Here is a 25,764-nt window from a genome sequence, read left to right on the forward strand (position 1 = left end):
AGCCTGTGAAAACAGCCACAGAAGACATTGTACAGGGACAGAGCTTTCCAGAGTGTGAAAATATGGGCTTGAGACTTAACATTTTAAACAAATAGCCTACCTTACTAAGTGGAGTTGATAGAAGTGGGCAGCTGGGAGGCAACAGGGAGTTCTAACAAAAGACACAATCAAGTTGCATAATGGGAAATGTAGAATCCAGCAATTTTGAGGCTTGAGTTATAATAGAGACAAGTCAGGATATCTCTGCAGGATATATTTACTGCTTCAATATTGAACATTTATCTTTACTGGATCCATCCAACAGCCATCTTAGAGGCTCTGGGGTGACCCGGGAAAACCATGTGTTTGTCAATGCAACCGTAAAAGACATTATGGGATATCCCAGTCCAAACAACTGTGCTGTGATGTACCTGGGAAACATTTAGGAGGGTATACAAGGAAGAGACCAATAACGGGCAAGAATGTTTCTCCTTTCCAGCTAAAAAAGCTATAACAACAAATGTGTGTGTGATGCTGATCGTCAAGGAAAAGAGCACTGGAAAACATATCAATAGTTCAGGAAATTCATTTGATGGAAAAGTTGACCTGTCTTTTAAGGAAATATTCTTGACTAAATTGACTATTTTCCTTTAAGTAGTCAAATTTAAAGCAAACTATCTTATTCCACTCAGTTTGACAGAATCTCATATACATTCTGTATCAGCTTGTTCCAACTCTTTATTTAAGCTACAGGATGTTTAGTGAAATATTAAAACCTACAATGGGTTTTTCTATGGCTGCACTGTTCCATTAAATGGATTCTACATGTCGTGCATTATTTTATACACATTTCCCCAAAATCTAAAATCATATTTGGTGTTGGGGAACACTAGAATCGGTTTGAATGATCTTGGGCGACACAGCTTGAGTTTGTACAAACTTGGGGTTAAATATGGAATATTAGAATGTATATTTCTGTCTCAGTACCCTATGACAACTATATACTCTGTGTTATACTATATTTGTGCTACCGTCATCATGTTTTGTTTCCAGAGATCCAGGTGAAAACCATATAAACATTTGAACATAAAAAACAAACAAAAAAACATGCAAATGATTTTAGAAGTTATTTTTTATTACATTCATACATTTTCAACAACAATAGCATGGCTCTAATGTCATATGTTCACAGCCACCATGGTAAACATGAGGTAGATCACCCAGACACCTAGGCTACCACTGGGCCGCACATAATTATCAAACACATTTCAGTGAAGATTGTGAGAGCAAGTTGCATATTAAGTGTTAAATTATTAAAAACAAAGACACATTCTATGGACCATTGGAGTTTAAGTTAAAGTTTTGATCACCAGTCTTAGATTTGGACTCATTTTTGGGTTCATTCAATAGTGGGAAATATTTTTTTCTGCTGGCAACTTGTATAGTGCAAGTTCACATTTCCTACCCCCAATGACATTCAGTGGATCTAAGAATCATTCATTTGGGTCTTGTGCAAAGCCTTCATGGATGGTTTTGAAGAAGACACACTCCCTTGGTTTAAGCGACCTTAGCATGCAATCAAATATTACACTTCAATATGATTATCAGTCCAAAATGCTTGTCAAATAAATAAGAATCCCTCGTGGACCTGATTTTCATTTTCAATAAAAATCCAACACAAGAACAGGAAGGGATACAGACATATGGTTAAGGACACATCTAGGTAGATTCTTCTTGCCTTTGCAACATAACATCAAATGCAGACAGACATTTATGACCAAAATATAATGGAAAAAGTTACACAAGACTACAAAACATCAGTAACCCTCAGTGGTTAAGGGGATGATATAATATATTAATAATGTAAACAAAGCTTTAAACAGTACAGTAGTCCAAAATCCAATTATTTCATCTTGCTTTACTCAGACAAACAACATTTCTTCTCCTCACAGTTAAATGGTTTCTTCATTCTCATTGGTCCGAAAAATGAGGGACTCAAGCAGTGACTGTATGAAACTTAATGTCACTTAAGGCATATTCTTTGGACAACCCTGTGCAGAAACATATAAAAACATTCAACTTTCAAGTATATGAAATGATCTGGTCAGCTGCTTTTGGCAGTGTGTTCTTTGATTACCCTTTGTTTTGGGGGCAAAAGATGACAGATTATGAGTTTAATGTGTGGACGGTGGCCAAGACCATCAGTGTACAATCAGCCTCAGAACAGGAGGTGAACTCCCAGGCACAGTCAGTAGCAGGATATTTGGCAGTGAAGAGGCTTGCTTATTATATAGCATTTACTGACGTCATGTGATTATGCTTATCCAGTATTTACGTCAGTAAACATGTAATTTAGAACACACCAGTAAACTAATATTACTTCTTTGCTGCTCCGTCTGATTGGCATTACACATTAACAGGTACGTAGTGAAAGTAAAACCCTGTGGCAAGTCAGATAAGTCTGTTCTGGACAACAGACCGGCTTCATGGTTGTATTTTCAAGCCATAATAGAACATTAACATCCTACATTCTTGAAAGGACACAACTTGTACTTTTCTTTCGTTGTGAATAAAGTCATTTGGAAATTAAAACCACGCTCACACAGCTCCTCAACAGAGGGATTATCGATGCCACAAAAATATTTGCAGAGGCACAAGAGAAAAGGATTCCCCATTTGTGGTGTAAATGTGCTAGCTCAAATAGTCGCTTATTATTTGAATCCCGATGGGGTTACAGTAGAATTTGAAATGCTTGATTACAGAAATGTAGTGAGCTGACTTCTTGTAGAGATGAGATTCGTGGAGTTTGAGAGGCAGAGCAGGTGGGAAGGAAAGCGAAGGGAAAAGGCAAGGGGCAGCTGAGGATGTCTTTGGTGCCAACATAAATTAATGCCAAAAGAAAAACACGGTGAACTCGGAGAAAAGCTTTACCCCTTTAAGTGATCTCCCTTTAAAACCCTGAGATAAACGCGTATGTACAGAATGGGACATACTGTAGTCAATGTCCATGTACACATACAATCTTCAAATAGTCACATCATTGATCGGAGAGCATCCGTTTTTGCAAAATACAACAACAAAGCAAATAGAGTTCAGTTTCAGCTCTTCTTCAGTCTTTTTCAGTAGGACACAAGCTCAAGTGGAGACAAGCTCAGCTATAAGCAAGAGTTAAAACATGCACTGACCCTCCTCAGAGCCAGGCGTAGTGCACTGTGGTAGTACAGCTGTAGGGAAAGCCATATTAGGTGGCCATGTGTCCACTTGTATGGCACTTCAGATCTCTACTGACCTTCTGACCTTCCACTGGAATGGCAAGAATTGTGATTGCTGGCTGGTTTGGAATCAAATCTCTCCTCATTTCTGATTGTGTTTCTGCAGCAGGGCAGCGGATGTTTCAGGTTCAAACATGGCGGCCTGTCAGAAAGTAGAGGGGCCGGTCCTCACTGCAGTTGGCCGTCTGAAACTCGTCCCGCAGGCGGAATTGCCACTCATCCTCCAGCTCCAGTCGGACGATGGTCTGACGCAGAGAACTTCGGTCCTGGCAGATCACACAGAGAGTGGCACCTGTGGACATGATCAAGGTAAAACAAATCAGAACCAGAGTACAGAGAAACAAGCCTTTGATTTGTTTGTCTTCATTTTTTCCTCGGTATTATATTTTGAGAGCAACAACCCATACCTAATCAGATCATCTACTCTATGCTGCACATGTAATACATATATGATGGTCTATGTGTAATGTTTCTACCTTTAATTTTTCTCGACTTATGGGTTTAACAAGAATGCGTCGACACACACAGAAAGACACATACAGAATATATTCATAGACATGCCCCGATGGCAACACTGTGTGTACAACCGTAAGGTAAGATAACTTGAAGTAGAACAAAAGCAGTAGCGATAACTACGACTACACTGATGAGTCACCTTTGAGGAAGCGGAATTTCTTGAGCAGTCCAGAGACGACGAAGGAGTCACAGAGGTAAAGCAGCAGGCCACTGAACAGCAGGCCCTGGTGGTTCAGGTTGGTGGAGTGTGGACGAGAGTTGATGTAGCACACAGAAATCTGTGACACAACATACAACAAGTTACAGCAAGTGCATATCTTTCAGGTTACAATGAATGAAATAATCATTATGAAACCTTAATAATCCCTGTGGGGAGATATCAGGGGCGTCTTTGCAAGCAGATTTATAGGTTGCATTGTGTGCAACTGTGCATCATGATTTATTTCCATTACAAGAGAAAACACAAACACAAGAAATGTGTCTAGGTATGCATATAATGAAGTTGTACAGTTATCACCTCTTGTGCACAAATGTAAAGTACAAATATGCAGTGTTAGCATTCACTGCACGTGTGTGTGGATGCGGGTCACAATGTTCTGAGCTAAACAGATGGTGAAATCGCACAATATTTTTCTCTGTAGGTTAAAACATTTGAAATAAACTCAGTCAGCAGGTTATTCCTTATTTTTGTAATAGTTAACACATTAGAGATTCCCCTGAAACAGTAGTACAGTATGTAGAAATATATGAAAGCATGTCTGGAGCACAACAGCACTTGACTTCTATCCCAAAAGAGGTTTTCACAGTAGGCCGTTAAGTCTTCCTGTAGGTTTAAGTTGAAGGAATGATGCTAATAGTCTCCTCTCCTGCTTTCAACTGCAACCACTTGGGAGCTCTTACCTCCGGGCTGATGTTGAGGTAGCTGTCGATGGACAGAACTGGGTTGTTTCTGTTATGAACAGCCTTCGGAAACAGTCTGTGACTGCAGCTTTGCAGGAACCTTTCAAGCAGGAACTGGGCCGGGGCGTCCAGGAGGGTCTGCTCGCTGTCTGGGGCGCAAACATACTGCGACGGACTGATTGGGGTGGGGTTTTCTATTTCCTGGAGAGAGAGAAGAAAGCAGTTTAGTATTTTATGTTTTAGATGGTGTTTTATAATCAATTCACTATAATTCCACTTACAAATGGGCACACGAACATGACACCCACCATGAGTTTAGGTTTGACCAGGAAGTCTTTGTTTCCCCCAACTGGAATGTGTTTCTTCATGAGGCTGAAGTAGTTGAAGCGACACAGCAGCAGCCCACTGCTGTTCACCCTTAAATTAAAGTCCACTTCCTCACAGCTATACCTGCACAGGAACAGCAAAGCCAGAACATTAAGACACTGTACAAATCACCAAATGTGTGACTGACTGATTCGATTCTCTGCTAACTTACCGATTAAGGTCATACTGAACGTTCTGCGTCAGGTCCACGTTAAGCATGACAAAGTCGTGGAGGTGACACCGACTGAAGGGGTGGCTGGGGGACTTGCGGGCCAGATTGCCGCTCCACTTGCGCGTACCGCACATTGAGTATAGGGAGATCTTCGGAGTGGTTTCCATATGCTGCAGAACCATCTTCAGAGACACGTTGGTTAAGCTTCCATCTGATGTCTCACTGAGAGATACAAAGATACAAAAACATGAGAATGTTTTTAAAAAACTTTACTTTACCCATTTCCCATAATAAATTTTAGAATGAACTGACAGAAACAGTTACTACCTGCTGTCTGCTGGCCGGTGCATGTTCCACAGCACGCAGGAGTCGTCCATCATGACAATGAAAGGCCATACATCTTGCCTCTTGACACCTTGCTCCTCCAGTCGGTTTCTCTCCAGCTCCAGGTTGTGGTATGACAGCTCTTTGATCATGAAGCGGGCAGCACCTTCAACAGATGGGAGCGCATGTGTCAATTTTCCATTTATACTTTCTCAAAACTTTTACACCTACAATGCCCTTCCCCTTTCAACCAAAACACAGCGCTGCAGGACGTAATAAGCACTGCAAATCAAGTTTAAAAGCTGAACATTACATTTGCATAGTGTATGTATGCATTACAAGTTTACTAGTGAACTCTTGCAGTTCAGAAAATGCATATTCTATAGACAGCACAAAGGGTATTGGGTGTATCCTGAACAGAAATATTAGCAGCCACGTTGACACTCAAACAAAATGGGTAAAAGGTTAAATGATCTCTTTAACTCACTGAACCCTGTTGCCGTCTATTTGGGAGCAATTTTGTTTAGTTACACCCATTTCAGCCAGGTCATACACCTCATTGGCTTACTTACAAATCAGACTACTGACTACTCTCCAATTGGGTAAGACAACATTTAACCTTTTACCTCCGGTTAACAAACGTGACTGACTGTAATAAATATATGACCAGGGTGGCTCACTCACTATAATAAATCCCTCATTATCAGCAGAGAAATGAGTAGTGAGGAGACGTAGACTTAAAGGTGCCCTGTGGAGTTTCTGACCACTAGTGAGCGCTACTGCAAGCTAACTGTAAGCTAACAAATGTGGATGTAAACAATGCAGGATTCGAAATATTCCAAAAAATCCAGTCTGCAAGTGGAAGGAAATACAGTCCACGTGATTGTTAGGTCTCAAGGACACAGGTAATGCATTTGGGTGAGAAACACTGAATGTAAACATCGCTTATGTTTGTTTACAAGAAAAACTTGACACGGCAGCTTTAACCTTATTTAAGTCCACCTTTAAAATATCTGACAAACTTTAGGGAGATTTAGTTTGTTGTGTTTGTGTGACCAAATGGTCTATTTTGATTTGATTAAAGCCACTATGTGTAGAATTTCTATGTGATTATAGCATATTTCAAATGATCCTGATGGCATAAGTTTGTTGTTTGTAGTAAAATGAGACAGTTCCCGGGATGACTGGTGCATCCACGGAGGAAGAGGAAAGGTTAAAAAAAGTTTTGTTTGGCTGCTCACCAACTCCCGCATTGTTAAACATAGCCGGCAGGACGAGCAGGATGTGGTTGGGCCAGTATTTCCTGTAGTGGGGCATCTCGAGTTGCTTGACCACCAGAATGTGCAGATGAGTGGCGCCCTCCATGGCATGGAAAATGTTGAGCAGGCCGTGCTCTTGGCGTCCTGTTGTCGGGGTGAAGATTGGACTCTTTAACAGATCAGGGTCCTAGAGACAGACACGGAGAAATAAGAAAGTAGAGTTAAAACAAAATGAATAAAGTTGTGACCCACCCTCTCCAGACACACAAACAGAAACACAAATACTCCCACATGGATAAAGTAAACTAACCCTGTTGGAGACCAGAGGCAGGCGCATGCTCTCCAAATGGCTGCCCTGCTGACTGAAAACAAAGTGCTGCTCCTTGGCTTTGGGAATGACAAACTGGAGCTGGACCTCCTCCCCCAGCATCGACGAGCAGAAGGTGAAAGCATGGAAGGTGCACTCCGACAGCTGCAACACACACATGCATTATTAACACAGAGAGGTCACCATTAAGCACGACTACAGTGAGTAAAAAGCTCTCAAGCTCTCAAGTGTCAAAGTATTTTGACAGGTTAGGGTACATGTATGTGCATCTATAAGTGACGTTACTCAAGCCTAAACACGGCAGCAGACAATGTTTGATGTTAGCCTGTATACTGTACTCACCTGTGTGGCTGGGCCTGCTTCACAGTAGTGGTGACACTGTTCACAGTGGTGAAAGGCATTGTGGGCAGCAAACCTGCTCAGACGTATGGACTTGGTCGCTCGTTTGGCTGGTCTTTGGCTCTCTCCTTCTTGCTTAAAATCTGCAGATGGCAAAAATCCAACATGTTCACACTCCTCCTTTGAGATAAGCTTGTTTAAGTTAACATTACATTTACATCCATGTTGTATTTACAGTGGCAACTCAGAGACTGCTGTGTGTGTTTGCATATTTCTACTGACCTCTTAAGTACTTTGGCATCTTGTCAGAGTAAACAGGGCTGGCCTTCCTGAACATGGGGTCCCGGGGGTAGGGGTCAAAAGGCAGCTTTCGAACTTCCTCAATGTCAGGCCACTGGGTATTTACTGGAGTTGTGACCTCTGATGTTTCTGGAGATGAAAAGAACATGAAAAGATGAAAACCACCATGAAGAACACAATCTCACATTTAGTTCTCATTATATCTGTGGTGTGTTTAAAAACATCAGAATGAATGGGTCAGTTGAGTCCCAATGATCTTCACCTTCTTCCTCCTCCTCTTCCTCATCGTACACATCTACCTCCAACAGTCTGATGAGCATTCGAAACAGGATACGAAGAAACTGCAGATAGGCACCGGTTTTTCCCACCTAGCAAAGGACAAAAACAAAATCATCCCTGTAATGTTAAAATTACACTTTTGACATTTTATGATCTTATTTTCACAGTTTAAAACTAACAAAAATGAGTGAGCAATAATATTCAGACATTTTGGTTCATTTGCAAATAACAGAATTTCTTCTGAAGTATAATTTTTAAATGATTAAAAATCACTGTATTCCTGAAATAACTTCTTATAATAGCAAATCAGGTTTGTTATTTTAAAATAAAGCCCATATTAATCTCAGTTCATCATTCATCCCCTTAATTTTCTATTTGTAAACATTTTACAAATTCACATATATGTACATACAGTGGATGATGCACTTATAGAGGAAGCAGTGTTTTGTTACCTGTGGGGGTCCACTGAGTAGCAGGCGTCGTGGATGTGTCACAGGTGGAGCTTCATAATCGGCGTGATGCTGCCTGGCAATGGTCCACTGGCGGTAGTACATGCTCTGCTCTGCCCCCTGCAGGTTGGGAGTGATAAGGGGCCTCAGCGGGCTGCTCCAGGCCACATCTGCATGAGGCAGCAGGGAGAAGGAGCTCAGCTGACTCCCTGACTCCCCCGACAGCAGGTTGTACGCCGCCCGCGACATGATGACTGTCCGCGGTGACACCCGAGCGGGCTTAGAGTCTCGACCGCACTGTGTGGACTGGCTGGGCCTCTGGGTGGAGGAAGAAGACGGTGAGGGGGAGGAAGAGGAGGAACTGGAGTAAAGAGAGGAAGGGGCCTTGGAGGCTTTGGAGGGGTTGGAGGAGATCTGGCTTCCCAAGGAGTCGCACTCCTGCTTGAACCCTTGTGTTACTGTGCCTATGTCCGAAGTGACAGCACCTTCAGGTGGGCACGTGGAGGTGGAGGGCTTCTGGAAATAGTCGGCAACGTCAGATGAACTGACACCGTTCTCTGCAAAAGAGCCTGAGTGGAGACATGAAGAGGTGTGAGAGATAAATACAAATAGCTGTATATAATGTGAAATGCTAACTTCAGTATCCCAGTGAAGTACTCACCAGAGGTTCTGGTTGCAGCGCTGCCGTTGCTCTGAGGTCTCTCTAGCTCATCTCCATCATTCAAGCTGATGGCGGCCTTCTCTCCATCTGATTCCCGAGGGGCCATGGCCTTTTTGGGCTCCTGGACCACACCCATGGACACATAGGTGCAGGCCAGACCCACCTCCTGCTCCAGGGCTGTACGGGTCAGGTAGCTTGAGTCTATCAGACGCAGGTCGCTGTATTTCAGAGACCTAGGAGAGTAAAAGTGTGAAGAAGATTATTGCTGAGAAAAGGTGTTTTTGGATTTTCATTTTCATTTAATATATTTTTTTTTCATATATATTTTTTTAATATATATTTTCATGTTTTTCACATCTTTAATTTTGAAAATGCATTTTACTCTGAAATGTATTTATTTGTAAATTGTACACTGTCAGATTGTCCCAAATTGTATCGAAAATTAGATAAAAGTTTAACCTTTGTTAGAAATCTAACAGGGTCTAGTGATGCTGACCCAGGACTGACACACTGGGTGCAGGACAAAACGTAACTGGACCTCTCTCGTAGAGAAGACAACACACTGTGTGAATGTAGACGTGTAAAACAACACTTGGATGGAGGATGAATAAAAGACAAAGCAACGGCACACCAGGAGGAATTATAGATGAGCTAAAAGTAAACGTACTATACTTTCCATGAAGAATTCTGATTCGGGGTATTGTGACGCATGAGCTTACCTGGGGAAAGTTTCTCCAAGAGGATCCTTCCCTGTAAGGATTACGATGCAGGGCAGCCCCTCCAGATCCTCATAAGTGTGCGGTACCCAGTCTTCATTCTCACAGCCTCTCCACGCCTACAGCAAAACACAATTATTACATCATTTTCACTGTTTAGTTATGTATGTATCATTTAGAAATAGACCAATAATGCATGTTGGACTGATTCTGGACTTTGATATTAAATAGTGGTGGAGTCTCATGGTGGTTTAAATGAGGGTTGAGATTAGATCTCAGTATTCTAAGAAAAACAAAGTCTGAGAAAAATAAATAAATACAATTCCTTGTCTGTAAAAACCCAGTTTCATTCAAACCCTGATATCTATTCTAACATTCATGAACTTGAGTGTTTCACTCGTGGATCTGATTTGCTTAACGCATCTTGCCTGAATGAACTACAGTAACTTTGTTATATAAATGTTGAACACGTTTCGTAGAAAACCCAATTAAGAAATGCCTCATGTGACTCTGGTTTCGTGTCATTCTCACCCTGAGGCGGTTGGTGAAGTTTCTGGGCAAGTTGAGTTCGGAGGCGGGGCTTCCCAGCAGCACGGCGAAGCACAACTGGAGCCCCAGTTTGTCCCTCACGTCCTCAAGTCGCTCCCGAGCCAGCATCGCCAGCTGCAGCGAGGGGACTCGAACTAGCAGCATGTGGCCCCGGCCCTGAGAGCCCTCTCTGCTCGGGGCGTTGATCAAGTCCTCCACCATGGCCAGGGTCTCTGGGGTGATGTGGTCTCTCAGGGACGGGGAAGAGGTCAGGGCCATCATGGCCTCGGTGTACTGCTGAATCAGCAGGTAGCTGCGGATCACCATGCTGTGCAGGTGCGGATGTCTGGGACACAAAATAGATAAGATATAACTGATTATGATGCCTCTTATCAACACAGACAGAAAACACACATGTTTGACAACAGCCTTCTGTGTTAATGGCCTCTCAGTGATGACACCACGCTGACCTCTCCAGCAGAGTGTGGACCATCTTCTCAAACGCATCGTCGCAACGCAGAATGGGGCTGGCCACGCCCCACTGCAGGGAGCTGCTGTAGTCCCTCAGGCCAAAGTACAGCAACTCATTAGGAGACTGCTCCCCCTGCTGGAATAAAAATATACCTGACTGAGTGTTGACGGTAAGAACATGGCATACTCTTAAATGTCAATTCTTTTAACTTCATTTTCCATTTAAACACTCACTATACTGCTCAACATTCAGAATTTACTTGAGTCTCATTGAATGATGCTTGATCTGAAAGCCGAGGTAATGCTTTCACATCATTATTTTTATCCTCTAAAATTAGGCAATTATTATTTGAGTAATCTTTTAGAAGCCTGGATATTATGCAGCAATAATTCACAAGAAAAAAAGCAAAGCTTAGAGGGGTGTCTGAAAAATGAAACTAATTTAAATTAATTTAATGTTTTAATCTCCTTTGCTGTCCTGTTAACTCAGTTTGGGAACAACTGCTCTAAAAAATGTAATTCAGATGATACTTCAATATTATGTTGAATATTATATCTATGCACATTCAATATAACAACAGGACCTTAACGCCCCTCCTCTGCTCTGAAACTCCTGGAATAAAATATTAAATAATGAACAGTTCAAGCTTAAATATTATTATTTGTCATTTTTTCTCTACAACCGTCAAATAAAGGAAAAAATGCCAAACACAAAAAAAGATATCTTATTGAATGTCTCAAAAGTCAGTAATGCTCAAGTTCCCTTTCCAGGTGCAGGTTAAGTCCACCAGATGGAGTAGCTAAACCACAGCTGTTACAAAAGGGCCTCTGCATGCTGCCATAAAGTTGAAATTGAACAAAATTTAGAAATGAATTAGCTCAGATGTCAAAATATCCCATTATGAATTTCACTAAACTGTGCCTCTTTACAATTGTGTGTCGTTTGACATCAGAATATTTGGGGTTTTTGGTGTTAAAATAATACTCACCAGACTTTCGCTGGAGGGCCAGTGAACTTCGTTGTGGATGCTGATGCGGGACTGGCGGGTCTGCAGTGTGTACGGGAAGCAGCTGACCTGCAGGACCAGCAGGTTCATGGCATCTAGGACTTCCTTGCAGTTCACCACCCTGTCAGCCAACCCCTGCAGCTCCCCGTGGCACACAGAGCCTGACAGAGCGCTGGAGAGGGAGCAAAGTGTTTGAAACCTGTGATGGATATTTTGGATTCCTGCCCAAATCGTACTATAGTTATTAATAACGTTTAACAAAAAACAACTTAATTACGGACATGGTTCACTAAGGCTTTTATGTTTCCTGTGCTAACTGCCCAGTGTGTTGTTGGTCATTCCCAAGTAAAATTCTCTGGAAAACAGGAAGTGCTCTATTTTGTGTTTTTGGCAGTGAAAACTTGGCTTGGAACAGGCAGAAGATCTTGGCAGCTGGCAGCAGTAGCAGCCATCTCTGAACAAGACCACAAGATGCCTACAAATGTCAAACTGCATCAACACAAATCCAGCAAAAAATGAACCCTAAGACATAAACAGGGGTCTCAAATGATCTGACCTACAAAAGTCAAGGTAATACATACTCTGTGCTGTATTTGTTTTCACTTACTTGCAGCTGTTCTCGTCTCTCGATATTTAATTGTGTGTATAAAAGGGGCAAGGCTAGATTTGCAGCCATAACAACTCATCTTTTAACACAGCTTTAGATTATCAATGAAGCAAAATAAAGTCCGTTCTCAGAATGTTTAACCGTAACTTCCTGTGTTTCTGGAGTCGTCTTACCTTGTGAGGTCGACGTGTGAGTTGTCGTGAATGAGGACAAACAGAGTGTAGGGGTTCTGTTTGACTTTCCTCATGAAGGCTTCCATCTTGGCGTGAACCTCACCGTCCAGACGCACCACGTACTTATCTGATTTCTGGTGGGCTGAGGGGACGTCTTCGATTCCCAGGTCCACAAGCACTCCTGAGCAAAGAAATGACGAATTCATGTTTGATGTAATCTTGTAGTCACAGCTTAGTGAAACAACACTTCTTGAACTTTAAGTCTCTGCATTGGAAAGTTCTGAAAGTTTAAAATCTGACCATCTGAGTCATCCTTGAGTCTTTATTACTGACGTTGGTGCTGGACACTAACCTGATTGTCGAATGCGCTGTGCCGTCTGGTGTACCAGAATGTGAGATGGAGGCACCAAAACAAGAAAGTCCACTTTACAAAAACGCCCCAAGTCGAGGTTCTGCGTCCCTGAGTCAGCGATGGAGCAGACTTGAGAGAGGAGGCTCCGAGCCACGCTCAGCTGGGTCGGATGGATCTGAAAGACCTTACTTAACATCTCCGCTACAGGAAAATAAAGAGGGAGAAAGCCAAGCTGTCATTTTAATGTTCAACAAATAAAAATGACCTCAAGCAACACAGACATTTAAAATGTGGAGAAGATTGCTACCAGTGACAAACAGTGCTATGAATTTATTGTGATTTATTGACAGAGAATCTGGTCATTTGCTGCTTACAGTACAGTTAAACCTACAGCTTTTGACTAAAAAGAGATATTTCTGAATAAAACAGGATGTGGCTGTGGTCTGGAATTAAGGCATGAAGCGCACATGTGACTGGGACACCAGTAAATTTTGCTGCATAGATGAATCACCACAGGGCTCAGCAACATATTGATTTACAGTATGTAGAAAAATAACTGCCCCTGGCAGATGAGCCAGTTCAGTTTAGACAGTGAGTACAACGAAGAGCAGTCTAACCTCTGTCTGATGGTGGTGACATGCTGGCAGCCTCCTGGGAGTGGATGTAGTCAGTGACATCGCCCTGAAAGGGCTGGATGACCTGTCCCTTCCGTCGTCGCTGGTATCGCACCAGCTGCTTGTCCAGATTGTCCCCTAAAAAAAAACAACCAGTCACCATAGTCACACAAAGCTGCAAGCTGCTACAACACAAATGTTCTCTTTGATGTAGAGTTCATTCACTGTAAAACATAGACACAAACATTTTGCAGTTATCATCTACAAGTCATCTTAAAGGGATTCTGTTCTATTTTAGTGATTATATTCTTTTACAAAATATTCAGAGAACACAGCAGAGCCACAGTTCATTAATGTTACATATTGATATAGCCTCGTTATTGCTGTTTTGCAGCCAGTACAAACTAAGGTGTCTGCAATGTCAAATGAAATGCATACATACTAAATAATTCACCTAATTAAAACAAATGATGACACTTTTAAAATGGCAAGTTAGATGGTTTGTAGAAAACATTACACCATTTCATCAACTATTTACTCGTACTGCGTAGTTTCCCTTAGGAAGTTGATATCAGAGGTTGTAAGCCACTCAGTTATTGACCCAACTTGTCTTGAGATCGATTTAGTTAGTAGATGACTGAGAGAAACGGAGCATCAGCTGTAATATTTTATTCCAAATAAAGGTAATGAAGGTAGCCGACCTTCATCATAAAACGCTGTGGGAAACATTCAGTTAATCTTGTTTCTTAGCGTCACTCACCTAGTGACGTGGTTTTGAAGTGAGATGCCAAGATGCTGACTTTCCCCGTGATGAGTTCGTAGCTGATTTCCTTCAGGAACTCATTGGTTGTAAGCATGCCTTCAGCTAAGGCCCGTGCTTGGTACTTTCCTGTTTCCAACACATGTGTTAAGATTACATTACAACTTTAACATACATATTGTGCACAGATTGGTCAAGGTAATAAGGTTACAACCAGGTTAGATGATTTCAGCAACACTCACCCAAAGCAAGCACACAGAACTCGTTGCCGCTCACTTTCGAAGCACATATAATGACTACATAGGTGGGCAGGCACTGCTGGTGCTGAGGACCCTCGCTGAGAGAACGAAGTGACTCAGAGATGCCCTCTCCCAAAGAGTTGTGGGTAACCACGACTTGGACGCTGCCCCCAGAGACGCTGGCTTCCAGCCGAGCCAACCAGGGCAGCTGGGACGGGGAGATGGCAGGACCCCCGGGACAGCATAGCATGGCCTTCAAAACAATCTGCTCCAGCTCCTCCCTCAGAGGAATCTGCTCCGAGCCTGAGAGAAAGACTTTAACATGAAAACCCGAAACCACTGATCATCCATTTCCTAGAAGGGTGTCCTTTAGTTTGCCTCACTCACAAGGAGTTTGCAGAATATTGAAGCTTACGTGTAACAAAATATACAACAGTTAGATATGTCATGTTTCTGATTAAATAAGACACCAGCACCTCCCAGTCATCTACCTCTGTTTGCTTGATAGCAACAAACATACAACATGTCCGTGAAAATACCAGTGACAGTGAGGCTTTTTCGTATGTGAGTCTGTGTTTGCTGCTTACCTAAACGTGCAAGATACTGTAAAGTGAGCAGAATCATTGTCTCCACACAGAGCAGCTGGCTGCTGTTGAGGCCCAACGTCTCCAGGGTTTTCTCTGTCAGCTGGCTGCTCTTATAGCAGCTGACCAGGAGGGGGCTCACCACTATATCGCCAACATTCCCATAGAAGTAAGGTAAAGTGCCATGCCCTGAAAAGAGAAGTTATCTTGAGACAAAACATATAGGAGCAAGAGATATGGGACAACAACCAGTAACAGCAACTTAATATTTGTTTGGCTGAGTTGTAAAACTTTCAAAACTTTTAAAGCTAAGCAGTTATTATATATACATATATAAGCTAGACACTTCATATTTTGGCACAGGTACACAATGTAGCTGTGACAAGCCAGGAAATGGCAAACTAATCAAAAATGTTATGTGGTGACTCACTTTACTCATCTTTTCACTTAGTCAAATTGATTTTTTTTATGGTTGAAACATTAACACAAAGATGTTATAATGATGGACATTTGCCCTGCAGGATGATACTTTAACTTGCAGTATTAAGAAGGAGCAGATCACTGAAATAAAGCTCATACCAATGAGGATGACAGGGCGAACTCCCGAAGAGTTGAGCAGGTTGTCGGGGACAATGACCGTCTCCCCAGCGGTGATGGGCTGGGGCTGAATCACTCCGGCTACTGGTGGCTGAGGAGAGGACACTCCTAACACAGAACCTGGAAGGAAAACAAAGGAATTACTGTACAGCTAAGTTGCTTCATACGCTAAATTTGAACATATTAGTGTTTTACAATAGCCAGAAAACACTGCAGTAATATTTGTGGCTGTGGTCACAGAAACGTTAGTAATAATGAAAGAGGAAGAATCAGGGCAGACAATTTATTTGAAATGATGGTAGTACATACAACCACAATTACATGATGTGGCTGAAATCTTCCTCAATCATGCAATTTTTAAAATAATTTCTGCAACAAAATCTCCAGCTCTATCTCCATGGAGATGCTGAGTGAATCATCCCTAACAACCAGAGAACGTCAGGGATGTGGATGTGGCATACTCATCCCCAAACCAGAGGGAGGGGAGGTGTGTGTGTGTGTGTGTGTGTGTGTGTGTGTGTGTAGGGGGTTATAAACAACACAGCCTATGCTCCTTAGGGCACAGGCACACACTTCTGCTAAATTAGCTACAAAGAAGACACATGAGGGTCAATTTACAACCCATCTCACACTGACTCGCGTAGAATACATTTTAGCTCCTTTAGAGCCGCCCTGATTGGGTTCAGGAACTGACCTGGAGAACAAACTATCGGCCGGATGGCCGGCACAGGGACGGCTGTCGGTGGGACGGGTACCAACGTGCTGGGATGCCAGCTCCGGTGGCGCTTCTTTGGAGGACCCGAATTCATGGCGGAGGATACTGAACATCAAATGCAGACACAACAACGTCAATACAGAAAATAGAGCAAAAAAGAATGAATGTGTAACATATTGTGCTTCTAAAAACATGTGACTTTATTTTCTCTTCAGAGAGAAGGACTTACCAGGACTGTCTGCTAAGTCAGCAGTGCGATACCCCTGACCTTGAGGCCCTAAAGAGACCTGAGAGGGGCTCAGTAAGGGAGGACGTCCATCAACACCCAGACCATTAGTCGGCCCGTTCACCCGCAGAGCTGTGGGTACTACAGACACACACACACACACACACATGCACATAAATACACAAGAGATAGTTAAGACTTTATATTTTACTCTATACTATCTATTCAATGTCTACACACTAGATGCTCTGTGAGGCTGTATGTAGGCAAACGAAATGCTACCATCAGCATGCTAACATGCTCACAATGACAATGCTAACATTTGATGTTTAGCAGGTGTAATGTTTACCATGTTCACCATCTTAGTGTAGAGTTTTAGCATGCTAACAACGTGCAGCTGAGGCTGTTGAGAATGCCAATAGTTTTGCAGTTTTGGACAAATTGAAATTTTGGCCTGATGATGGCGCTGATGATGGAGGAGAAGTCATTAGATCACCAACGTAATTACGATTCATCCTCTGGGCACCAAGAATGCTTCCATTCAATAGTTGTTGATTAAGGGCTAATAAATACATAAATAAAATGTTAACATAAAAATATTTTCACGACTGTAACTATGTGCAGAGGCTGAGTAATATATGAAAATTAGTCAGTACTAACAGTGGTTTATTTTTATACATCAACATCTGTGGCCAATGACCGGATTGGACATTTTCCAATCTCATATTCACTGTGTTTGCAAAACGCTGAAACATTGATTGGTATTTGTAGCCTTTGCTTGTCAATATCACAACCTTGTAAAGAGGCTAATGGATAGCAAGACCTTAAAAAGTCATTACAGCATTCCTTCCTTCAGTATTGATTAGTGTGTACATACAAGCGCACACATGTGCATGTGTTTGTGTGTACATGTTATTTGAGCGTGTTTGTGTGTGTGTGTGTGTGTGTGTGTGTCTAAGCAGGTCGTAGGAGATGCTAATCTTGGTTCCATGGTCAGCCACGGCTCCATCTGCCTTATGCTGAACCACGTAAAAAAAAAAAATCTGTAGCTAAGCAACCCTTTCGCCAGTGTCAAAGCCTGGATGCAACTATGGACGTGGGAGTGTGACTAAAATTTATGTGGTGTGATATTGCTTGTGTCTCTTGCATCATCAATCCTGGTTAATGATACAGCCAAAGTGAAGCATAATGAAGAGGGTAAATAAATTACCAAAGGTAACATGAAACTACAGAGGTACTGAAAAAGAGCTTCACCTATTGGTAGAGTCTTGTTTCCGGGTGTAGATGCCAGAGGTTTGAGGAAACTGCAGTCTCTGCCGAGGTCCTGACTCCCGAAAAAGACAGAGGTTGCTTGCGTCGTTCTGGTGGGCGGAGAATCTGGAGGTAGAAACAAAAGATGAAGTACATATAACACTCACCAACTCCCTGTCATGCTGGTGCCTGATGTTCTCTTGTCCACCGACCTTTGGGAGAGCACAAAACTCAAACTGCAGCCTCAAACGCCCACTGTTCCCCTGATTGGTCATTCGGTTACATTTGGCCTTCATGTATCAAACAAATGCTAACAGACTTCTGTGTCTATATCCAATGTCCACTGCACAATACAAACAAACCATAATTCTCCTTTTCATTAATCCTTTCAGGATAAATAGTTGTTTGGAGCGGAGGCGGAGAAGTGCATGTTGTGTGTCTGACCTCTCAGATCTCTAAGCGAGTGTCAGCGACCTCTTTGGGATCAGGATGTGCCCGGAGGTTGCAGTCAGGAGATTTGAGGTAAGAGTTATGCCAAAAACGAGCCCTACAGCTCAGCTGCCTAACGCATTAATGTGTGAGATCTCTGCTGACAGGCAGCTTCCAGCTTCAGAACAAATCAATACCGTAAGCCCAGGAGCTTCTTTCAATCAAAGAGGGAACAGGCACTCCTGTTGTGAGAGGTCAGAGAATAACAACATCTCCTTAAAGAGAAGCCGAATCTGTGTCATAGTCATGTGACGTTTAGCTACTGGTTTACCTGAAGAAATGATTCACATCGTTATTACATTACACGGTTGTTACATTTCTGTTTTTACATGACCTCGTATGATAAAAATCTTTGTGTTCTGTAAAGAAGTATGTTACTCAAATGTATGAAATTTCTTTTTTAGCCTTAAAATATTACGATATGACATGGCATCAGATACTGCAACAACCACTGCTAATAATAACAATAATTAAGAATATGGTGAAAAGGTTATTCCCGAGATGAAACCCAACCAACAAAGCCTCCTCTTTGTCACGCACTGACTTATCATCAACATCTGAATGCAGTGTAGTGTTTCAAGTGCCAGACTATGCTCACCTAATACATTTCAGGGCTTAGCCATCACCATCTGTCTCTATGGCAACAATATAAAACATATACCAACAGACAGCAATAACTGAAATATATACATATATCTATATATGTATAATCATCTTGCACAGAAGTTAATCCATGTCAGCCTGATTGCTAAATCTTGCGATACATGCATCTGTGCCGCGTGCCGTCTCACCTGAGAGGGAAAAGGGAGAGGAGCTGTGTCCACTGGTGCCTCCGTTTTCTTTACTGCTGAGAGAGGAGGACGAGCTGGGTTTGGACGTCGACGCACTGCTGGAGAACTGACGGGTTTTACAGTCTGAGAAGGCAGAGAGAGGAAAGACAAAAACTGTGACATACAGCACATCATCACAGAATAACATATAAGACCGGTGGTGCACTGCAAGACAGAAGTGTAATATGGAGGCAGAATTAAAAAGCTGGGATTTAGGGGGTGTTTTTACCTTTCCAGCAGATGAGGGGTCCTTTGCACAGAGCACCCTGAGAATTCTTCACCAGGTAGTATTTTAAGTGCTTCTGCTTCTTGGGCTGGGTGGATAACTTCAGGTTGATGTGGTTCGAAAACTCAGTGAAGTATCTGAAACCCTTTTCCCCACAGCCCACACAGTTTCCTGAAAAACCTGGAAGAAATGTAACAAAAATGGAATTATTGTATTATTATATATTGACATTATTTGCAAACATTTACAGTGCAGTGTATGAGCAGCAGAGGCCAACAACAGAGCGTTCTCATTCTACCAGGAATTTAAAATGATGCTGATAGCTGTCTGTCTCCTTCACTCTTATCTCAGACCATGGGAACAGACTGACCTAAAAGTGCATTTTTCCCATTCTCGTCAGGCAAAAAGCGGCGGTCCACAGCGCACACGAGGATGTGCTCAGGGACGCCGGGAGACTTGGCGCCGACCAGCTCGAAGCCTGCTGGGACTTCGATGGGCTCCGTTGCTATGGAGACCAGGCGGAGGTCCTTGCCGGCCTGACAGAACCCTGAGGAGGGCGGATTTTTTTCCGTCAGGGGAAGAAACAGATGTGATATTTGAAGAAAGAAAGATGGGTAGATCCAGCTGACAGCTTATTTATATATTAAGTAATGAAAACAAAGACATCGAAATCATATCTTCTTTAATTCTATCATCTTTAATAATGAGCTTAATATTTGTATTTCATTCTAAGTAAAAGTTTTTGTCCTTTAATATAAATATGTCTTTACAGTCAAAATCAAGGCTATTTTGGGTATGGGGGTTACCGTCCAGCGTGCAGCAGCCATCGGGTGCAGGGGCCTGCAGGTAGGGAAGTGGAGGGCTGCTGCTGTCTGAGTCTTCATCGTCCTCCAACTCCTCCAGATCGTTGGAAGAGTGGCCATTCATGAGCTCGTGGCCTGGCGGCTCCCCAACATGGAGGTCAACTTTCGACTTCACATCTGAAGGACATTTAAAATCAGATTATTTTTACTACAGCTGGATTAGAATTAAGGGGAACACCGTAATCCATAAATTCCTAAGAATTTTCTAGTAGGTTTCCTGGAAATAACTATGTACTTTGATACTATTTATAGGGAACTATAGCGAATAAGGGAACAGTAACCAAGAGAGACTTTTACTCAGCAAAAATATTTCATTTGTCCAAAGGTAAGCATTACACATAAATGAAAAGTACTAATAATAAATGAATTATCATTTATGTGGGTTTAAATGGAGCTGTTACCAAATAACATTTTCAAAATTTCAAATAAACTTCCTAGGAAATTATTAAGAAATAAAGACCCATCAAACTGGTGTTTAATATTCGTGTCAGTAATTTGGGTAGATAAATTGTCACTTTCATATACTGTAAAATGTAAACCAGAGGTGCATGACAAACATGCATCACTTAATTTTACTGCAGCCTTTTAGACCAAGAATGACATAAATTAAAGGTTCAGTGAACCTGAAACTAAACAGTTCTTGAGTAAGTATTTGTGTAAAGAAATGGGAAGCCTTTCCTATAAACCCAATGCAGTTTAAAACCAGATCCTGTTTTGCTGTTTCCTGCAAGGTTCCTACCTTCCATGTTACCAGAATACGGCTCCGGCTCAAGGTAGAGCTGTGTGAAGATGGGCTGTGGATCTCCGCTGCTAGAGCGCAGTGACGCCTCAATAGAGTTATGGAGAGCCTCTTCAAATCGAGCAGACTTCAGCTGCCCGGCATACGAATTCCCCATTATCTGTGGGAGCAAGGAGAAATGAGCAGGACGATGAGCAAAAGATGCACAGTCATGGTACTGTCTATCTCAATTCATGGATTCAATTCTTCCATAAGGTGTCACAAATTAGATATCAAACAGTGCATGATGAAAACTGTTTGATTACTGTATAAACAATCAGTTCAGTAAGGATTGTCTATTAGAAGTCCTTCAGCTGGAGTTTATGCTTCAAGCATTATGCTTAATGAATCAAGCTGTAGATGCCTCCAGTGTAGGAACTGTCTTATAGTTCAGTATAAGATTTAACACCAGCGCAACACCAGATGAATGTGTACATATAAACCTGAAGTAATCATGTGTGTACACTTTACAAAAGAAGAGTGGCAGTCACAGTGAGGAGAGGTTTTACACTATTGATGGCTGTGCTTTATATTAACAAACACTACAAGCAGCTGAAAAAGACAGACCAGTCCGAGCTTATCAATGACTGTAATCAACACCGTAGTTTTATTTTAGTGGAGGTGCAGATCTGCTATGTCGACTAAGATGTATGTCTTCCAACCCTAGTTGTATTTTTTCCATCTTAAATGTGCAGACCTGAAGGGATTTGATTCATTGATTAGTTCATCTATGTACATTTTTCAAGCAAAAATTCTAAAACTTTTCACTTTTCAAAACGTTTCTCAAATGTGAAGACTTGCTGCTTTTCTTTGACTAATATGATAGTAAACGGGACATCTTAAGGTTTTGGACTGTCACTGACAATTGAAAGACGTCACATTGGGCTCTGGGTAATTGTTGCTGGGAATTTTTCACTATTTTCTGACATTTTATTGACCAAACTATTAAAAGGCTAATCAAGAAAACAATTGTCAGATTAATCAATGGTGGAAAATAATCTTTAGTCGCAGCCCTATGTGTGTGTACTTGTGTCTGGTTTACCAGAGGCTCCTGCAAATAATAAGAGAACTAAATAACTGAGAATAATAACTCAGCATATGTGTGCTTGCAGTCACACACACACACACACACACACACACAGTTTCTCTATGTCGGCCCAAACATAATGGCCAAGGCCAGTGGCTTTTTCCTATCTTTTTTTGGTTCTTTCTCCTTCTGTCTGTTGTGTCACTCTGTCTGCTCTGCCACCGTGCCCCCTCCACCCCAGTGTCCACTCTGGGACATCTGCCGGGGTCGGCTGTGTGGGCCAGAGGTTGGCTGGCTCTCTGGTGGCAGGTGGCAGCTGGACTGAGGGCTAAGCATGTAGTCTCAAAGAAGAGAGAACAAGAAAGAGACAGAGGGGAGAAAGAAAGAGAGACAGAGAGCACTCCAAATGTGGTGAAAAAGCAGCACTGACCAATGGCTGTGCTACATCATGGTGTCCATTCATTGCACAATGGAGCTTCCTACTCAAACTCCCATTTTCCAGTTTGTCATAACATTTCACTCGAGCTGTTTTTAATATGAAGCCAGTAATCAAGAGTGTTCAAACTGCGTGGGGTGGAGAGCTGAAAAAGAAAATACAGGGAGTTTTGGCTGCTTTCCTGACACATGAGTTTGGCCTGAAATGCCCTCCATATTTGTCCTTGGACTACATTTGACTGGTGCAGGCCAGTGTTCATCAACACTAGAGCAGCCAAGTGGAGGTCCAGGTTGAACACTTCAGCTGTTTGGGAAAACAGCGCAGCTGTTGAAGCAATTACATGACAAGGTTATGTGTTGTATCTTTAGTTTTGACAGTCAGTTGTATAACTGACCTAAACTTGAGCTCAGAGTTTAGTGATAAATAACCCCAGACTTTTTTTAGTCTACAATCTACAATCCAAGGCTGTTTATTTGCATGTCATGCTTCTGCAGCAGCTTTTACAAACTATTTATTTTGTTAGGGGCAAAAGAGCACAAAGGCTGAATTAGAAATGTAGCCGCAGCTATTTAGCTAAATGAAAACATGATACAAAACTGGAATAATCTAAGCTATTTAGCACTTAAAATAGGTCACTGAAAGGTATGATTCTTTTTTTAATGAAAAAACAATCATGTGTTAGATTGGTAGATTAGTTAATGACAACTACTTTTCAAAATTAATTTGGGATTCATTAGATTAATCTGCCAATTATTTTCTCAATTAATAGATTAGTTGTCTATAAAATGTCAGAAAGTAGTGAAAAACGTCCAGCCAAGATCACAAGGTGAGGTCTTTAAATGTTTTGTTTTGTACGGCCAACAGTCCAAAACACAAAGATATTCAGTTTTCTATCATGTGACAAAGAACAGCAGCAAAGTGAATATTTGGATTTTTTGCTCGAAAAAGGACCAAAACTCTTAATCGATTATAAATAGCTGTTGATTAAGGTAATAAGTTAACTGACTTCTCATTTCATCTCTAAAATTCCTGAACGTATTTTCCAGTCAAAATCTTGCATACTTGTGAAAGTAACCATGTCTTAATTTATACATCATCACAAACAACATGGAGGTGGCTGCTTGTTCACACACGCACACATATAAAAATAAAAAAATGAACTTTGCAGCAATTAAATCAATGATGGTTAGTTGTACTGTTCGTCTGAACCCCACACTGAATATGTCAGTCAGTGAATCAATAGCCACAGATACACTGTGTCTTTTGGTCACACAGATCCCTCCCTTTTTATTTTGTCAATAATGGGAAAGGTGGGAATAAAGTTGGAGCAGCCTTCCTCCTCCCAGGTTTCATTTTGCCCATGCCTGGACAGGTTCCAGACCCCGTGTTTACCTAACAACCTTCCTGGGGAGGAATCTGACCAACCCAGACAAAAGACAAGATTAACAATGCCTGGCGGTGCTGTCAAAGAGATAAGAAGCTTAACAGAATGAAGCTAGAGTATTTCTTGCTTAACTGATGGAGGAAGGTGGCTGCACAGAGAAACAAAGATGGAGGGGGTAAAAAAAGAAAAGAAAATGAGTGCCTGAGGGCGTCTTTCAAGCAGCCGCTGCCTCCAGAGGCCTCTTTGGCTGGCTGACCCTCAGGCCTCAGCGGACAGATTTGTCATTAACCTTGCGCAGGCCGGAGGTGAACACAGAGAGTGACCTTTTATCACCTGCGCAACTTAAAACAAAGCGTGAGTGTGGCAGAGGTCGCCTAACGGTTGTTTCTGGGGTGTGACTCAGGTGGTTGCTAAGGTCAATTGTAGAGGCAGGGGGGTATTTCAGGTGAGTCAGCGGCTTCAGTCCACTTGATGGATGGTTAAACATAATGAGTGGACTCTACCGGGGAGATACAGTTTTATGTTCAAAGACTAAAGGCTAAAAGGGGCTGTTCATGTCACTGAGCGGTGACTTTAAAACGGCCTCTCAGCCTCTCAGATGGTCAGTCAAGACCATTCCTCAGCTCCTGGGTGGCATCAACAGATTGCATGAATGTGACCCCAGGTCAAAATAAACTAGTTTAATCTTCACTCAGCGGATTTGAGAGGACCAAGACAGAGAAAATATGAGAACACGGGGCACTCTGAAATAATAGCCGACAACACACGAGCAGTGCATTAAAAACATGGTGACTTACGTTGTCGGATTGTTCCCAGGCGCGAAGCGACTTGTTCACCTCTGCTACATGCTGGATCGCTACCACTCAGCGGAAAGTTTCAGCAAAGACATTTCACTCAGCGCTTCGAAGACCTGGGGGAGAGCAGGGAGATCTCTAATTAGATCACAGAGTGTCACTGTCAAAGAAACACAAATGAAACATTTTATATGTTCTGAAAGACATGTTGTGGCATACTGGGGTTAGATTAGGTTAGGTTAGGTAGCCATGTTAATCTCAATTCATTAAAAACTCATTTAGTGTCTTCTTGCTTCCACTGCATGTTTTCCCACTGCATTACAGGGATTTTCAAGAAATCAGCCTCACGGAGACAACATGACACTCATTTCTTGAAAAGACACTCTCAAAACATGATGAAAAAACAATCTTTTGACTAACAGGTGAAATAAACTACTCCAGACTAAGTCCATTAGCAGTTTCATTTTCTACTTGTATCAAGAATTTTACGACTGTAGTAATGTGTACAATTTTTTTGCAAGATAAAAAACAATGTTTAGGTAATGTACCATTGTAAAGAAAGCCAAAAACGTCAACTGTTCGCTGAAACATGAATGCCACAGACAGACCGGCACTACAGGTCACCACAAAGAACAAGCCCATTCACAAAATGAATGGGTGCACTTACGGCCACTCAAACATTAAGAGTGGATCAAACCATGACATATGTACTCGCTGTACTCCGAGACTAAATAGGCGTTATGTGATACTGCAGCCCCGGGGCTATTTTCATAAAACACAATTGGGTGTTTTAGTTTGTAGCTGCACACAGTCACTCTGCTCTGAAAGGATGTGCCAGTTACTTTGACCCTTTGACAAAGTATTGTTTGGCCACTCTGATGGCTCTGATATAGCTCAAGCAAAGTTCCCTTCAAAACACTGACTGTCACAATCTACCCTGTCAACACTCCTGA

At 42.1% G+C, this 25,764-nt stretch overlaps 1 protein-coding gene across 1 annotated transcript; it reads right to left on the bottom strand.

The window, feature by feature from the left end:
* Window positions 1-3,379: 3,379 nt before the first annotated feature.
* On the bottom strand, window positions 3,380-24,854 carry greb1l (GREB1 like retinoic acid receptor coactivator). The gene is made up of 33 exons (XM_070918755.1): window positions 24,815-24,854; window positions 21,132-21,291; window positions 20,336-20,509; window positions 19,900-20,076; window positions 19,533-19,709; window positions 19,238-19,387; window positions 17,988-18,110; window positions 16,737-16,874; window positions 16,496-16,612; window positions 15,775-15,912; window positions 15,199-15,384; window positions 14,615-14,914; window positions 14,373-14,501; window positions 13,616-13,750; window positions 12,999-13,199; window positions 12,647-12,827; window positions 11,849-12,038; window positions 10,859-10,983; window positions 10,392-10,734; window positions 9,864-9,979; window positions 9,145-9,377; window positions 8,487-9,052; window positions 8,018-8,123; window positions 7,738-7,884; window positions 7,459-7,598; window positions 7,099-7,260; window positions 6,771-6,975; window positions 5,530-5,695; window positions 5,206-5,427; window positions 4,976-5,117; window positions 4,668-4,868; window positions 3,907-4,045; window positions 3,380-3,543 (listed from the first exon to the last, which is right to left on the bottom strand). The coding sequence occupies exons 2-33, from the start codon at window positions 21,286-21,288 to the stop codon at window positions 3,380-3,382; spliced, it is 5,850 nt and encodes a 1,949-aa protein (XP_070774856.1). The 5' UTR covers window positions 21,289-21,291; window positions 24,815-24,854.
* Window positions 24,855-25,764: the final 910 nt, after the last annotated feature.

Source organism: Enoplosus armatus, chromosome 14 (assembly GCF_043641665.1).
Source record: "Enoplosus armatus isolate fEnoArm2 chromosome 14, fEnoArm2.hap1, whole genome shotgun sequence".
In the NCBI taxonomy this organism is placed as follows: domain Eukaryota; kingdom Metazoa; phylum Chordata; class Actinopteri; order Centrarchiformes; family Enoplosidae; genus Enoplosus; species Enoplosus armatus.

What these genes read in the sequence shown, in the direction of transcription:
- greb1l (XM_070918755.1), bottom strand. Translation starts at nt 21,288, where the DNA reads ATGGGGAATTCGTATGCCGGGCAGCTGAAGTCTGCTCGATTTGAAGAG. An exon ending in AAACAAGACTCTACCAATAG is followed by an intron (nt 16,875 to 17,987) that starts GTGAAGCTCTTT and finishes GTGTGTCTGTAG; the next exon opens with TACCCACAGCTCTGCGGGTG. An exon ending in CGCTGCAACCAGAACCTCTG is followed by an intron (nt 9,053 to 9,144) that starts GTGAGTACTTCA and finishes GTCTCCACTCAG; the next exon opens with GCTCTTTTGCAGAGAACGGT.